This window comes from Astyanax mexicanus, chromosome 8 (assembly GCF_023375975.1).
Source record: "Astyanax mexicanus isolate ESR-SI-001 chromosome 8, AstMex3_surface, whole genome shotgun sequence".
Classification (NCBI taxonomy): domain Eukaryota; kingdom Metazoa; phylum Chordata; class Actinopteri; order Characiformes; family Acestrorhamphidae; genus Astyanax; species Astyanax mexicanus.
This window is the reverse complement of record NC_064415.1, coordinates 33,929,981-33,946,707: the sequence shown is the minus strand read 5'-3', so window position 1 is coordinate 33,946,707 and position 16,727 is coordinate 33,929,981. Positions and strand designations below refer to the sequence as shown.

Genomic DNA, 16,727 nt, shown 5'->3' with positions numbered 1-16,727 from the left:
TTTCTCTGATTTGCTATTTATAGATATATGTTTGAGTAAAATGAACATTGTTGTTTTATTCTATAAACTACGGACAACATTTCTCCCAAATTCCAAATAAAAATATGCTCATTTAGAGCATTTATTTGCAGAAAATGAGAAATAATACGTTTTAAGAGTTCAGAAATCAATATTTGGTGGAATTCAGTTTGGTTTGATTATATTTCAGAGATTTTCAATTTGGTAAAATCAAAGAAACTCAATTTTTAAGTGGTCTCTTATTTTTTTTCCTAGAGCTGTATATGCTCATTTTAAATACCTAGATGTGTATGTATTTTATGTGGGACAATAAGGATAATACCATGAAACATACCATGATTCTCAGTGCTGTTGTGTCATCTTTTAAAATCATTATAAAATAGCTGCAAAATAACATGCCTTTTTTCTGTACACTTAAAATGTACACCCAGTTCACTAGTGAAAGCCTTTCCAGGCTAAAAAGTTAATATCAATATTATGTGTCCTGTCTGTCTGTAGAATAGTTTGTGGAAGTCCATTTTTCAAGATTTATTTTACATTAATTTAAATAAATTCAGCAAAGCAAAGGATATCTTTGAAACATAACAGGATACCATGGGCAATTCAACATGTCTGCAACTCTTGGTCAACCACCATTTCATAAAATACCAGTTTTTGCTAAATCAATTGTGCTGTGTCCAAGCCATCATTGTCTACCCTTTCATGCATGACCATGGATAAACTGTGATTAAGTTGTCTAAGGTTTGAGGGATAGAAGGCACAGTATTCTGATAATGACCCAACTCTTTCAGGCAGTTATAGGAGGTGAGACTAAAAAAAAACTACAAGCCTGTTTATAGAGAGCCTACCCACTTTCTATCTCCCCCATTATATAAAAAATAGACTGTAAACTGCTAGAGGGTGCCTGTGAGTTCAAAATTAATGGGGTATAGAAACTATAAATACAGATACTAAAACCTTCAATTAAAATGTGTAAATATCCACTTGACTAGGACATTCCTTGAATTTTTGAAAGTGGAATGACTTAAAAGTAGAATAAAAAAACATTTTGAAACTGAAACATAATAAAGAGTACAAACTGTTGTGGAATAGCCCACCTCTGCTTTTAGCTGATGCTACCAACACACTGTGCTACAGCTATCCAATTTAACAGCTCCAATTCTGATCTGTTTGTCATGAAACGTGCAGTTGGTCAGTGTTTTATGTACTTTTAATGTCTGTTAACTAGGAAATATTTAATTGAAGTCTATTACCTTTTGCAACTATTTGATTTTAGGTGAGATTTCCATGTTCTACCAAGCAGAGAACATTAATATGAAATTGTTAGTTTAGAAACCCTCCTTAACTTTTTTGATTGAACAAAAAAATGTAATAAAAAAAATGAATTAGGATCCCCATTCATGTTGATGTAAGAAGTCACTTCAGCAGGTCTCTTAACTTAAAATAATTTATTTGCAGCATAACGACAATATAAAAGCATACAGATTTTAATTTATTTTGTCATTTGTAAAAGTATTTCATGAATTGAGTAAAATTTAAAAGTATCACATGTTAATGTTAACTAATGTGATAAGCAGAACCAGTTATTTAAATTATTTTTGTATTTCTTGGTTGTTTTTTCTTTCTTTTTTTTTTTTCGATTGGTTTCAGCAATACCTCAGCCTACTTGATCTGTAACAAAAGTTGAGGGAAAAATACCAATCTTCCCATTGCACTCCCCTTCCAGCCACTCTTCATTGACTGAAATGGAAAGAAAAAACATTATTAAAATATACTTTATGAGAATACTCTGTTTATGAATTTCTGATACACTGGACTGTCAACCCTCAGCTCAGCTGTGTTCTTACCATTAGAGAGGATGGTGATGACATCACCTTGGCTGAACTCCAGATCTTCTGGTGTGGAAGCTTCATAAGAGTACAGAGCCACCATTTTCTTCTGAGTTACACTTTTATCCTGGAAAAATAAATAGGAAAAAGAGTTTTTTTTTTACACAAAATAGATGTGCAGTAGTTTATATCTTGTCTGTAACTATTCATTTATATAATTTGTGTATTTGTTAATAATACATCACAGTGCTATAGCACCAGTCAAAAAGGAATGACAATGCTGACAATACTGACGAAGTGTGCTACTGTTTAAAATGTTTGGAATTTTAACAATTATTTTTTTATGGCAGATAATTTATGTAGACAAACTTTTTTTTTTAGGTGAAACCAAATAAACTGTAGGAAGCTGTACAGAGTTAAGAAATGTAAGATGTGTCCAGAATGATGAATGGCACTGTAGATCATTCTGAAATGGAGAACATCAAAGTAAAATAGGATTTGTTTTGTGGTTAATTTTAATTTTATTACATTTTCTTAAACATTTTTTTTTTTTTTTTTTAGAAATTTCAATTACCCAATCCTCTCATTAGGATTCCACCTATCACTAGTAACACCCCCAACACTACGAGAATAAGGGCTAGTACATGACTCTTTTGATACACCAATTTCCTTTTTTTATAATATTATTTATTTTTTTCCCCTTTTCTCCACAATTTACACAGCCAATTACCCAACCAGGAGGGTGAAGACGAGCACATGCCTCATCCGATACATATGAAGTCAGCCCACACCTCTTTTCATTGCCGAGAAGCCAGCGAGCTCAGAGGAAAGCGCAGTGGTTTCTGGTTCTGATACATCAGCTCACAGATGCCTTGTGCTTTTTGACATCACCCTTTGGAGTGATGTGGTCAGGGAGTGCCATCTACCCACCCAGAGAGAGCAAGGCCAATTCGGTAGCCGATGGCAAGCTACATGAACAGGATTCAAACCAGCGTAGCTTAGCCCACTGGACCACTCAGAGCCATGATACACCTCTTTTCAACCTGTTGCTGGTGCACTGGTAAGCACAGCGCACTTTGAAGAAAGCACAGCGACCCAGCTCTGATACATCAGCTATCAGATGCCTGTACTGACCAGCATCATGCTAGAAGTGATGTGGTGAGAGAGCACCATCTACCCAGCCAGACATAATGGACAATTGTGCTCTCTCAGACTCAAACTGAACTGTTTGGAGCCCAATAACGCAAAGTAAGTTTGTATTGGTAAATATATGTCCCTTTCCTGTTAAATATTTAAATGATCAGGTTCTTTTCTTTCTTGTAGTGGATATGTATTTCCTAAGTGTTAGATTCTGGTAATAAATTAGGATTACCTCCGTAGCTGAGCACCACAGCGTCAGGCGATTTTTCTTTATGCAGCTCCACAGCAACTCCATCTCTGACTCGTCAACAGTCTCTCTCTTTTCAGAGCCAGGCTTCACATAGCTAACAGAGATATTAAAAAATTATTATTCAGTGACTACACTACCAATAGAAATATTCTTATAACTGGCACTTTCACAAGTGGACAGACTGTGTCACTAGGAGGCAGTAGTATTAGTAGTAGTGGATGTTTTCACCTCAGAGTAAGTGCAGAAGCAGGTCGTTTGACTTTAGTGCTGATCTTCTGGAGCATGGTTTGATATGGCTGGCCCGGTTTAATGCAGATTGCTATCGTAAACACAAAATGCACTTTCACAATGCACCCAAAGGAAGCTTCAGTTCCGTTCATCTACAAGAAAAAGAAAGATTATATATGAACTGGACAGGATTGTGCAAGTAATCTTTCTTAACATTCACGCCTTTCATGGATTTAATGGAACACAAGTGTTGGACACAACTACAACTGTTTCTGTTCTGTTTACATTGCAAGAATCTAAATTAGCAAGTGAATGTATCTAATTACAAGGCAATAAATCATATTTATATGTTTATTAAGCATTGTATGTGTAAGATATTTTTTGCTTATTTTAGAAATAATTATCTAGATAATAATCAGTTTTAGAATTTTAACCTTATTTTAAGTACTTTTTAAATGTTTAACTCACCAGTCAAGTTATTCTGGTTCTTGATTTCAAATTCAAGTACACAAATCAGTGATTTTTGCATGAATTAGGTCTTATTTTACACCTTTACAGATTTTGCATTCGCTTATTTAAAAAAAAAAATCTTACTATAAAACATTTGCTTAACTTATTGGCAGATTTGTTTGCTCAACTTAAGCATATATCTGAATCAGAATTTAATATAATGTGTCTAGTTTTTGCAAATGTTTTTTTATGCAAAACTGTTCATTTGTGTTTGTTGGAAATAGCAGGAATTACAAGCTTACCATAAAGTCTGTGAACCTAACATTGGTGTTTTGTGCTTTTTGCCGTATTTTTTTTGCTCAAGTACGCAGCTAACATTTTTTGTTTAGTAGAACGTTTTCTGAAAATTACAGTTAACGTCTTTAGAATGTTGTTTTCTGGATGTTCTTAGAACATTTTTATTTTAAACATGTTGACATCACTGCAACGTTACTTGTGACAGTGTTTTTAGTATTTTTGGTTATGTGAGAATCGTTCTAATAAAGGCTGTGAAGCATACCATTATTATATTGCATGTTTTTAGAAAGTTCCTGGAACATTATTTCTGTAATGTTACAGGTTAACCTTCCTGGAACTCTGCTAAACATTCTTTAACGTTCGCTGTTAGCTGAATAGTATTAATCTGCCTCTGAGGGATATTAAAATGTTTAAAACATTATTAAATGCAATTTCCTTATACATACAGATACCCTGAGCAGCATGCAAATAACTGGGAGAGCTAGTTAGTCAAAAGTGCAGCCTCCACACTGTGGGGTTAGTTTTAACAGTGGTTTAACTAAGTCTCTCCAAAAGTTGAATAACAGAAGTTTTTGCTTCTTCTTTGCTTACAGGTTTACTTGGTGCTTCTCTTCTTGGTGGGGCAGGTATGTTTTCATTGCTCTGGACTGGTGTAACCTACAGATTAAAGAAATTGTTGAAAATGTTTGAGAAATTAGGGGGAAACTGTTGTTTGTTTTGGGATTATAATACAAAAAAACTCTCAAAAAGGACACTTACCGGCATGACCCTGGATGCCACTGTAATATCCAAGGGTTCCAAGAAATTATATGGAACTAGTCCTCTCTGAAAACAATGACAGCAACCAGAGAACAAGATTATCTGTCTCCATTCACACGCGTGTGAACACATGTTTTCAAGTGGATCAGTGGATGGCTTGAGAAGACCCACAGCTGTATAAGTATGATTTAAGCAAGGCCTGGTAGTTGGCAATGAATTGGACATTCCATTTCTAAAGTTAATTTTAAAACTTTTACTCTCTTCTGTCCACAGTGTCACATGTGTACCAGGAACACATTATTCAAAGCATTACCACCCGTAGTGAACAGTAAATCTTCTCAATTTTCTTCTTTGATTTTTTTTGTTAATAAAAAAGTCTGGTCTCAGCTATAAGGACTCAATATGTCCTGGTGTTGGTCTTAATTTGGACTTGGCACGAGCAGTCTTGACTACAACACTACCTAAGAGAGATCCTGTCTATTTTTCACACTCTTTGACTGGCTTAATGCTTCATTTAAAAGCACAAATTGCAAAATGACAAATGCATGGGTGAAATTACACAGAGCATATAAATTTTGGTGCAGTGGAAAATAGGCAAAAAGGACTGAACAATTCAGGAGACTTACTTGAGAGGATTGATGCTGTAACTAAGACTACATTTACATTACAAGCCACATTGCTCAAATCCGGATTCCTTGCTCAGATCAGATTTGGCTTTTTTGACGGCTGACATACACAAATGTAAGTGAGCTGTATCTGTGTGTAATGTCAACGAATCTGTCCCTGAAACGCCTCATATTGGCACATTGATTTGTGTATAAACGTCGCCTTCTTCACCTACAACAAAAAACGTCATAATTGAGAGACGACTCGTAGCTTTATAAAGGTGAAATGGATGCGTTAGCAGCTCATATGTAAAAGCAAAAGGACGCATGAATTACGATTTGACCGTTCACATTCATGTTGCATGTCCATGGATCAGATACGTATCAGATTTAGGACTACATATGGAAGTGGCTCAGATCTGGTTTGAAAAAATCTGATTTCACAAGTTCACACAGTCTTTAAAAATTTTTTTTTGAGCCACATTGAGACAAAAAATCGGGTTTGAGTCACTTCAGCCTGGTAATGTAAATGTAGCCTAAGACAAGTAAGAATAAAAGCTGGTCTTAAAGGGGCACTAACCCCCTGATTTTTGCTGACTCCTCCCTTAGCTTAAATATGAAAAAGGCAAAAAAAAAAAATGTAGAGGTAGTTTTGAGGGTCAATGGGTGATGTATGGGTTTAGAGGCAGGGCAGGACGATCAGTAAATTGGCTGAGCTGCAGCAGCAGAAGTATGCCTCTGATAGAGCTATTGCACTTTTGCACTGCTCTATAGTACAGTTGATTCTGAGAGAGTGCTGCAGAAGTGGAAATTACAACAATTAAATTTTTTTAAGCAAGACTTTACTTCATTTCAGCTATTATTGGAAGAAATATGATTTAGGGTTTAGAGGCTCTTTAAAAAGATGGTGGAAATCGTATTGATATCTGCAATTTACAGATATCAGCACCTTGCAGTGCCCTCAAAACTATCAAAACAAATCTGCTTTCAAAAGGTCACTGATAAAAGTCGTATAAGTCAGGAATCACATAGTAAATTACGTATTCTGGGCACAATGTGACATAGACAACACACCCTTTCATTGAAGATAACAGATGCCCAGTTGTCAGCCCCTCTCTGAAGAACAAAAACGACGTTGCCTGGCAACACTGCTAACTCCTCTTTGGTCTCCGGTATGAACTCGTACAGAACAGTGTGTGGCTCACCTTCGAGTGCCCTGCAGATTACACAAAGCAAGAGGCTATAAATAACACCCCCAAACATCTGTGCCCTGGCTTAGGAACGGCCGTACAGTACATTACCTCAGTACTTCAGGAGCCTTAGGTGTAGCTGGTACATCTTCAACCTGTTCAAAGAAAAACGAGACATCAAACATGCATGGGAGTGGAAAGTGAAGTACAGGTGTGCATCAGCTTATTATTCAAGTTATTTATGAGCATTTTCTAGCTCTCAATTGAAAAACTAATTTCTTGATGAATGCCCCAATAGAAATTCACCAAAATAAGCTATTTTTACATTGACTTCCACTGAAAGTTAAAAAGGTTTCTTCTCTCCTGTTTAGAGAAACTTATTTTTCATTGGACAGCAATGATTTTCACTCTGATATGGTGTAAAACCTGCAGCAGTATTAAATAAATAGATGTCAAGTAACTAGGTACAAATACTTCTAGGTACTTAAGTAGAATTTTTTTGTTACCTATACTTTACATAAGTAATTCTTTTTCAGACGACTGTTTGGCCTCTTTACTTCTATTTCATTTCAACTTGTTTTCATTCCAGTTTGTCATTGTTCAGAAAAATACTATCCAGACAAATCTCTCCATCCAAAGAGTGAATTTGATTGTGATTGGATGAGATGTACAAATATATATATATATATATATATATATATATATATATACAATTCCAACACCCTATTGGTTTATACGTAATCCACCATGTCGCACTCCAACAAGAACATAGCAAATGTAGTATGAAGATAATCTGTGGAGAAACTCAAGAGAACTTGAGTGAAATGTCCCAACTAAGCTTCTTTAATATATTTGCATTTAATTTAGTTTTTAAGCCAGTAATTTTACACTTTTATCTAAGTAAAAAGCTTGATTTATACCTCAACTTCTATAGAAACATTTAAACTCTAGTATCTACACTTGTACCTGAGTAATAAATATGTGAATACATTTGACACCTATATATTAGTAATAAATAATATTAGTAAAGCTCAAAATAGCGTTTTAGGTGCTTGTTAAAGAACACATTGCCTTGTCATACTAACATTACTATTGACCTATGCAAGTATATAGACAACAATTAGCTTTACTTACTGTTATATTATGCTAATTGATGATTACTAGTTTTATTGTACCAATATTAGCATGTAGTCTATAGTTAAACTGTTCCAAAAAAACAAAGGCATTAGTTTAGCCTGACATGCTAACTATGCTAACAGCTAACAAAAAAAACTGAGAAGAACACTAGTTACTGTTTTTAAACATAGTAGCTTTATTAGGCTTAATCCCAATGCTTTAAGGGCTAGCTTTGGTTTTAAAGCTAAAGAGAGCTTTATGAAGTTACACATAAATTAATGAGTAAAGTTTTGTATAAAGCTCCATTCCATTTAAGGTGGAAATAGGATTTTAAACCTAGGAAAAATATCTCAACCAAGCTGACTGCATTATAGATAAACATTTAGATAATTATACACTTTTTAAAAATACATTTCTTAAAAAATGTTAGCTAAGGATTTTAAAGTTTACCATGACTAGTTTGAGAGTTAATTACTTGTGTTTATGATGTATCTTAAGAAAATATATCCCATTCTTTATGTACCAGATTATCATTGTTAGCATTGTCACAGGTTAGCATTGTTAGAAATTCCAGTGGATAAAGACTGCTTACATATTATTTTGTAATTTTGAATCCAAACACCATAAAAACATGTCAACACAGAAATTGAACAGTTCTAGTGCGTGTTTGACTGATTTAATCAGACATAAAAAGCAGAAGTGCTAATAAATAGTAGCTATAATGCTATTGCTTTTACTACTGTTCATGTGTGGAGCAGCTGTCTTGGATTTTAAACAAAGTTGGAAAGGCTTCGCTAATTTTTCAGTCAATTCCAACTTATAGGGGTGTTCCTTTTGAAATGTTGTACTTGGAACTTAGAAATTCTGACATTTCAGTTCAAATGGATTGCAGCATTAGAGCTGTTCTGCGGTTCTGCTTCATAGTTATTATTATTAGACAACTGATCACTGCAGACATCCCAAGTTGCAAAAGTTAATTTCAGGGAGGTAACCCTGGACTTGTGAAGCCATTTGTGTTCACTCTTGTAAAGTATTACACACAATGGTTACAAATATGTTGCCAGATGCATGTGACTTCATTTTACAATAAATTAGAATTTACCATAATCAACATTATATTTAATAGAAATGCTTAGAACACATGTTTAGGTTACTAGAGATTTCTTTTGGTAAAATAGTCATAGTTGTGTTGTTGATGAGACAGCACTTATTTTCAATTGCCCACATGTTAAAGGAGAAAGCCGGTGTGAAATGGACTTGTGGTGTAGTGAAACATGATAATGAGTTAAACTTTTGTTTAATAACCCACATCCATTCCCCCTTGGCATATTGAAATACAGCACTTTTAGTAATTTTGAATAATTTTGCAATCTGTTCCCTATCCTACCTATTAATTCATGTTCTTCAGTTGACTTATTGCTTTAAATATTAGGGCCCTCAGAATTCTACCAATGAGGTGTGGAGCTACTTTGAGTTTGTTAGGCGTGTAAAATATTTTTTTGCATGGGTAACGCTATGCCCCTATCACTCGCATTGTAAGCGTGATGAAAGCATCTGTAAAATTGGTGTTTTTAGAATGCTGCTCGACAAAATTCCATACTTGTTATCATGTTTCACTACATCCCAAGTCCATTTCACACCGGTTTTATCCTTTATGGAAACATGTTAAGTAGTCAGAACATTTCACACCAAACCACTCTGAATGATGCTGCTTAAATCTCATCTAAACAACTCGTTTACCAATTTTAGAGCTACCCCTGAAAGTGAGGACTTTGGAAACCGGGGTGAGCATGTTGCTTCAGCATCAGTGGAAACTCTGAGCCAGTACCAGTGTTTGTGCTTGTGGTTTTGTGTACTTGTGTGGATTCTTGAGTTTTCTGGTCAGTGTCAAAGTGTGACATTTTTCAAACATGCAAAAACACAAAGTAGAAGGCCACATTACATGGACCCTTTTTTGTACACCAAATACATTTTTTCCATGTTGTGATGTTGTAACATGGTGAGAAGAACAACATCTTGATGTCCGCACAATTAACTGAACTTTTGATATATCTTGAAAGGCATTGTGTTTTTGTAACCAGAATCACAATCTTAATCCCACCCTGTCATTCTGGGATAACCGTGCTTTTGAGAAAGTAACATCAGTAACAGTAACATCAAACCTTCACAGTATTTTCATTTCAAGGGACTGAAAAAATTTACTACATTCTCAATAATCAATAATATTTATTTAACTCAATATTTCTCATATTGTCTCCATTCTTATCTGAGGTAATGCTGAAGCTGCCATCCTATCATGGTAAAATATCAAGGTAATTAAAATAATTTTAGAAATGTAATAACGTATCTTTACACGTCTGCAACTCTAGGTCAACCATGGTTTATGTTCAATATTATATTAATATGATTTATTTTTTGATAAAATTGTCCACCCTGTCTTGCAGCTTCCCATGATGTACCAGGGTGTATGCATGGATGATATAAAAGATCGAGAAAAAACACAATATCTGTGTAGTCTAATGTCTTATAATAGGCTTATAATAGTATAATTGATAAATAGTATTATAAATATTATAAATAGTCTTTTAAGTGATTGTAATGTTGTGAAGGACAAAAAGCACTGTATTCTGATAATGACCTAATTGTTTATCGTGACTTACCTGAGGCTGTAGAGGGGCGAACCCAGAGAAACTGTCAGCTGGAACAACAGAAGACAGAACCTGTGGGCAGAACGTCCATACAGTTCAACTATTTGTTTTAACACAGCACATCTTAATGACACACTACGAGGTAAAACAAAATGTGGTATCTCATGTAGCAACCTCTAAAATTGTGTAATGATTTATTATTGTACCTTGGCCTTTCCAAGGTAGTCCTTTTTCTCAAGCTCTGCCACATACTTCTTATTGGGTTTGAACAGAAGGCCTGGCTTAATCACTGCCAGAGAAAAGAGCTTCTGCTTCTGTACATGTGAAAAGAGACAGTTAAAGGAATATAGACAGTATAATGCTCAAGTTAAACCCTGCAGCTTAATACAATAACATGCAATGGAATGATACTGATAATGAGAACAAAATTTGGAAATGTCTTTACTATTTATTTCTCTCTTTCACGTTGAAACCTAGCATAGCAGTTACTTCTGCAAGAATAAGTGTCATAAACATGTGAACATGTTTGTGTAACCTCTGCAGCCCACGTACCATACCTTCCCCTCAGTCTCTAACGAGAACCAGTGATGCAACCTGACCCTCATGTTCCTCATACAGAGAGATTCTGTCGCCATCAAGTCTAAGAAGTATCTACAATATAATACAATTACATTTTAAACTAAGCTATTGAGGATAAACTCACCAGAATGGACTCCAGGGCTTTGTCAATGTGGCTGGATTTGGCTTCAGTGCGAACATTAAGAGCAGCTGACAGGTTCTCCTGGGCCTGTTCCCATTTCCCCAGGTTGGCATAGAGAAGACCAATATTGTGCAGCACCTGGCATGATTATAAAGACTAAATAGATCAGTTAACAATGTATTATATGTATCATTATCTACCATCATTTGTGTACAGTAAGAGACATAATGGTCTCCGTGGATAAGATCAATGAGACATATTTGTCTATAACCCTGACACTGGCTCCACTGTTTGGCATTTCTTAGAGAACCTTTATTAAAAATACATACTACATATTGTACCAGACAACATTAGAAAATAAGACCTGTCTGATATTGTGGAGATGTTCAGACCCAGTCTAAGATGTCACAACTTGGCTCTTGTCAAAGTGCCTCAGATTTCTATGCTTGGCCATTTTTTCTGCTTTTAAACACACTACCTTAAAACAAGAACTTACTTACTTTCCACTAATATAAATATCCCACACTCTGACCGGTGACAGTGTAGATGAAGATAATCAGTGATTTCATATTTGTAAGTGGTCTTAAGGTAATGACTGATCAGTTTATGTTTTTCATGTGTTTTTTTAGTACACATGGGACTGATTGCTAAATTTATTGCTAGATTGTCACATTTTAAGCAGAGTACGTTTCAATAAACTGTTCATATGTGGTATCATCAGGTAATAGAGTTGATTGTCCACATAACCTGTCAAATATATATATATATATATATATATATATATATATATATATATATATATATATATCAAAAATGCCGTAATCAGAAGAAATTTAAAAACAAATGAGAAAAACCTGGAAAAGGTTACCAGGCTTAAAAAGCTTTGGGTCTCCAGTGAACCACTGTGAAAGCTAATATTTACAAATGAAGAAAACATGGAACACTGGTGAACCTTCCCAGGAGTGACCAATCAACCAAAATTATTCCAAAAGGGCAAGGACAGCTCATCGAGGAGGTCACAATAGAATCCAGAACAACATTTTAAAGACTGTAGGTCTTTTAGCTCAGTTAAGGTCAGTGCTAATAACACATAATACATAATGGCCCGTCTCACAATTGCCAAAAAAAACATCTTAATGATCCCCAGGACTTTGGCTAAATATTTTTCGGACTGACGTGACAAAAGTGGAACTTTTTGGAAGGTGTGTGTCCCATTGCATTTGGCATAAAACTAACACATAATTCCAGAAAAAAAGAATACCACACTGAATGTAAAACATGGTGGTGGTAGTGTGATGGTCTCAGACTGCTTTGCTTATTTAGGGCCTGAACAACGTGCTTTTATAGATGGAACCAGGAATACTGCTGGTTATCTGTTTGTGACCTCAAGCTCAGCCGTACTTGGGTTCTGCAGCAGGACAATGATTCAAAGCACACAAACAAGTCCACCTCTGAATGGCTTTAAAAAACAAAACAAAGGTTTTGGAGTGTCCTAGTCAAAGTCTGGTCGAAATGCTGCGGGATGATTTTAAACAGGACGTTCATGCTTGAAAACCCTCCAATGTGGCTGAATTACAACAATTCTGCAAAGAAGAGAGGAACCAAATTCTTCCACAGAGATGTGAAAGACTCTTTACCAGTTATTGGTAAGCTTGATTGCAGTTGTTGCTGCCAGTGGTGGCACAACCAAGTTGTTAGGTTTAGGGGCAACCACTTTTTACACAGGTCTAGATTGGGCTTGAATAGTTTTTTCCTTTAATAAATAAAACAATTATTTAAAAAATTATTTTTAAATTTATTCAGGTTATATGTGTCTGATTTTAAAGTTTGTTTAATAATCTAAAAAATATTGTTATGACAAATTTCACACCTCTATTTTTATTTATCTAATTTTCTGTTTACAATCATATGTAAGTCCAAACAGTTCTTACCTCACTAGCATAAAGTTTATACCTCAGGCCAAGAGGTTTGTAGTCTATCAACTGGTTTCCTCTTAGCTCCTTAAAGGCTTGCTGGAAGTCCAGAAGTGATTCCTCAAATCTGTAAGGAGATATATTTAGATATTACGCTTTATTTAAATCTGCAGTGCAAGCTCTACTGATAAAAAAAAACGAAGCCCTTTCTCAACATGTTTCCTGTTAGTGAAACACTGTGGGCACTGCAACGTTACATCAAATTCCCTCCAGTTTCACAAGGCAGACAAGAGACACACCACAAGCTAACATTTGTGGAAAATGTAGCTAACATATTAAAGATCATGTACTTCAACACATTCTGGCTGAATGGATTTGGTCATCTTATTTTAAAAGGAAGTGTTTTAATCAGACAGTTTTGTGTGCAATAAAGGAACAATCTGGTGCGCAATTAACTTTGGGTGTAGTGTAGGGTGACCAAACGTCAGTATTTCACGTCCTGTCCCAGGCGTCCCGGGTTTTTTTCAAAAAGTGAGGAAATGTCCTAGTTTTTAAATGACCTTCATTGGACCATTAAATTTACAGGCACTAGGGCACTGCGCACGGCGCTGCATGTGACATAATCCCTGAGCCGCCTCAGTGAGAGCAGTAGTGTCAGTCTCACAGTCAGAGCACCTAGACCCCAAGGAACAAGTATGAGTGTAACCAAGTGACAACTAAAATGTGTATTTAACTTAAATATTATGGATTTATTGTGAAAAAAAAAAAAAAATTAAGCATAGATGCGTTTTGGACTCACGCAACAATGCAAAAATCTCTGAAGGATTTTAATAATTATATTTTATGGTAAAATCTATAGTTAGAGAGTGGGGACAGGTAACAATGCTATATATATATATTTTTTTTTATGTTGCTAACATTGGCTGCTTTTGCTGTATTTCGTAATCCAGAGGGCGTAAGAATATGTTTTTTTTAAACAAACGTTTGTCATGTTTCACTACATCCCAAGTCCATTTCACACCTGATTTCTGCTTTAATGTCATGATTACTTCACCAGACACTTTACAGTTTTTCAGATCAGGGCCAGGCAAAGATATAGCCTCCACACAACAAGGTCTGGTTACATATAACAGTGTTACATATAACCTCCCCAAAAAACATAAAAAAAGTCCATGTCCCCTCATATATCAGTGCTATTGTTCTGATATGTATTATCAGAATACAATTTGCCATTTATGAGATGTTTTTATTTCTCTAATCCTGTTTATTTAAGTTCAGATATGTATGTGTGTTTTGACATGCCAAAAGTCATGGAATAGCAGTGTGCAAATTTATTAATTGTGAAGTATTGTTTACATCCTGGGACAGCTTGGGAGTACGAACACCTGTAAAAGTTGCGAGGTGTTGTTTTATAAGTGTGGCTGAACACAGGCAAAGTGAATTATGGGAATTACAGCAATTTCTAATAGTGGGTGCCAGATAAATGGATCATTCCATTTCTGAAATGGTGCAAGCACAGTAAACAGCACGCACAGTGGATGGTAATGACAGTGACCAGTGGTGTCTGGTGAGAAGTCACATCCATATGCAGTGCAGGAGACGGGCAGTGCATTGTTCTTTAGCTTAAAGACTAGTCAAATCTACACTGCCTGGCCAAAAAAACGTAGCCACTAAAAAAAAGTTCACACAATCTAATATTTGGTTGGATCACCTTTAGCTTTGATTGCAGCACACATTTGCTGTGGCATTGTTTTAATACGCTTCTGCAATGACACAAGACTTATCCAGTGTTGCATTCATTTTTCACTGATCTTGCAATGATGATGGTAGAGTCTGACCGCTGCACAAAGCGCAGAACATCCCAAAGATTCTCAATGAGGTTAAGATCTGGACTCTGTGGTGAACAATCCATGTGTGAAAATGATGATTTCATGCTCCCTGAATCACTATTTTACAATTCCAGCAACATGAATCCTGACATTGTTATCTTGGAATATGCCTGTGCCATCAGGGAAGATAAAAGAATTCATTGATGGAATAACCTGGTCTATATTCAGTATATTCAGGTAGTGAGCTGACTTTTTTTTCCCCAGGCAGTGTACTTTCAGCCACTGTTTCAATTAGCTCTTTAGTCTGTTACACTAAAAATCCCTATGAGATGTTTAGGGTTTTTGTGTAAAACATTTTGAAAACTCTTTTATATATAATATTTTTCTAATAAAATATTTAATTAAAATTATTTAGCAAAACAAAACAAAAAAAAAACATTGATTCAACCTTCACACTTCCCTACTTATTCTGTTGCATGTGGCAAAATTAAACATGGTACTAAATAATCACTGAAGCACTTACTTTTCTTTTTTGTAGAATGTAATTCCCCTTTGAAAAAAAGCCACAGCCAGATGCTCATCTTTTCTGATACTGCAGTCAAATGCCTTGAAATGAGAGATTAGAGAGTTTCCTCTTAAAAGCCTGAAACAACTTTTACTTCTCCTTTTTCAAAGTAACATTTATTTTAAGAAGAACATTAGAAAACGATACTGTAGCATTCTGTTTTACAATATTTTAAGTTTTGAAGCTACTTATTATAATCTGATAACTTTATCTATGACCTTTTTGACAAGGCCAAGAGTCTACAGTCGACTTTACCTTCTCAGCAGCCTCAAAGTCATCAGCGTTCAGATGGAGGCATCCAATGTTGAAGGCGATTTTAGAAGTCTTCTCCTCAATGTCCTGGAATGTCCTGAGGGCTGCGGCTACATCTCCTTTCTCTGCATAAGCCACTGCTTCATCCCACTGCCGCAGAGTGCTCACAAAAGACATGTTCCCTTCACTGCTGCTGAAACCTCACTGAAATGGCTCTTCCCTGTTATTGAGAACCAACTCAGCTCGGAACAGCCTCTTACTGTCAAAGAGGAAGTGCTTCAATCAGAGCTGGCTGCTCATTATTTCCTATGGCAGATTAACTTTCTCTGTAACTGTATTAGAGCTGGCACAGGTCCAGAAAAGACAATGGACTGAGAATCCCCCCCTCCATTCAATTTTATTTGTGTGGTCATTTTACAACACACACATTGCCACAAAACAGCTGTTCCAGGAAAAGTAACCCAGAAACAAAAAAATGAAACCAGCCCCATGACTGTCTTGTGCAAGGCTGATGGATTTGAGATCTTTTTATATCCCTCCTCAGACTCGTCTACATCTACAACCTTCTTTCTACAGTCCTCAGAGAACTCTTTGAGTTATGAAACTTTAGCAATCAACAGCAAACCAGACTTAATATCTGAGGTTTAAAAAAGACAGGCTCCTCCAGAATCCTCTCTAACCATATTCTAATCAATCACAGCTGATGAGCTGGACCTGGTTTAATAGTCTCAAAAGTTGCATTGACATATACTAATAAAGATTAAACAAAAAGGGGATGACAATTTATTAGGTTAATATAATGATTACACTCAGAGAACAGAAAACAAACATTTGAACATATTTTTAAGCATGGGGTGCTGTTAACCTGCGGTTTCTGAGGCTGGTAACTATGATGCAACAGAGGTAATTTTCCTGGAGCAGTCCTGATGAAAGCCAGT

General features: G+C 35.6%; 1 protein-coding gene across 1 annotated transcript; it reads right to left on the bottom strand.

The window, feature by feature from the left end:
- Positions 1 to 1,455: 1,455 nt before the first annotated feature.
- On the bottom strand, positions 1,456 to 16,073 carry ncf2 (neutrophil cytosolic factor 2). The gene is made up of 14 exons (XM_007230323.4): positions 15,793 to 16,073; positions 15,496 to 15,578; positions 13,162 to 13,270; positions 11,234 to 11,368; positions 10,737 to 10,844; positions 10,543 to 10,602; positions 6,878 to 6,921; positions 6,651 to 6,792; positions 4,972 to 5,037; positions 4,804 to 4,869; positions 3,466 to 3,617; positions 3,220 to 3,331; positions 1,866 to 1,974; positions 1,456 to 1,758 (listed from the first exon to the last, which is right to left on the bottom strand). Exons 1-14 carry the CDS (start codon positions 15,964 to 15,966, stop codon positions 1,676 to 1,678), a joined length of 1,443 nt encoding a protein of 480 aa, XP_007230385.2. The 5' UTR covers positions 15,967 to 16,073; the 3' UTR covers positions 1,456 to 1,675.
- Between the last annotated feature and the right edge of the window lie 654 nt (positions 16,074 to 16,727).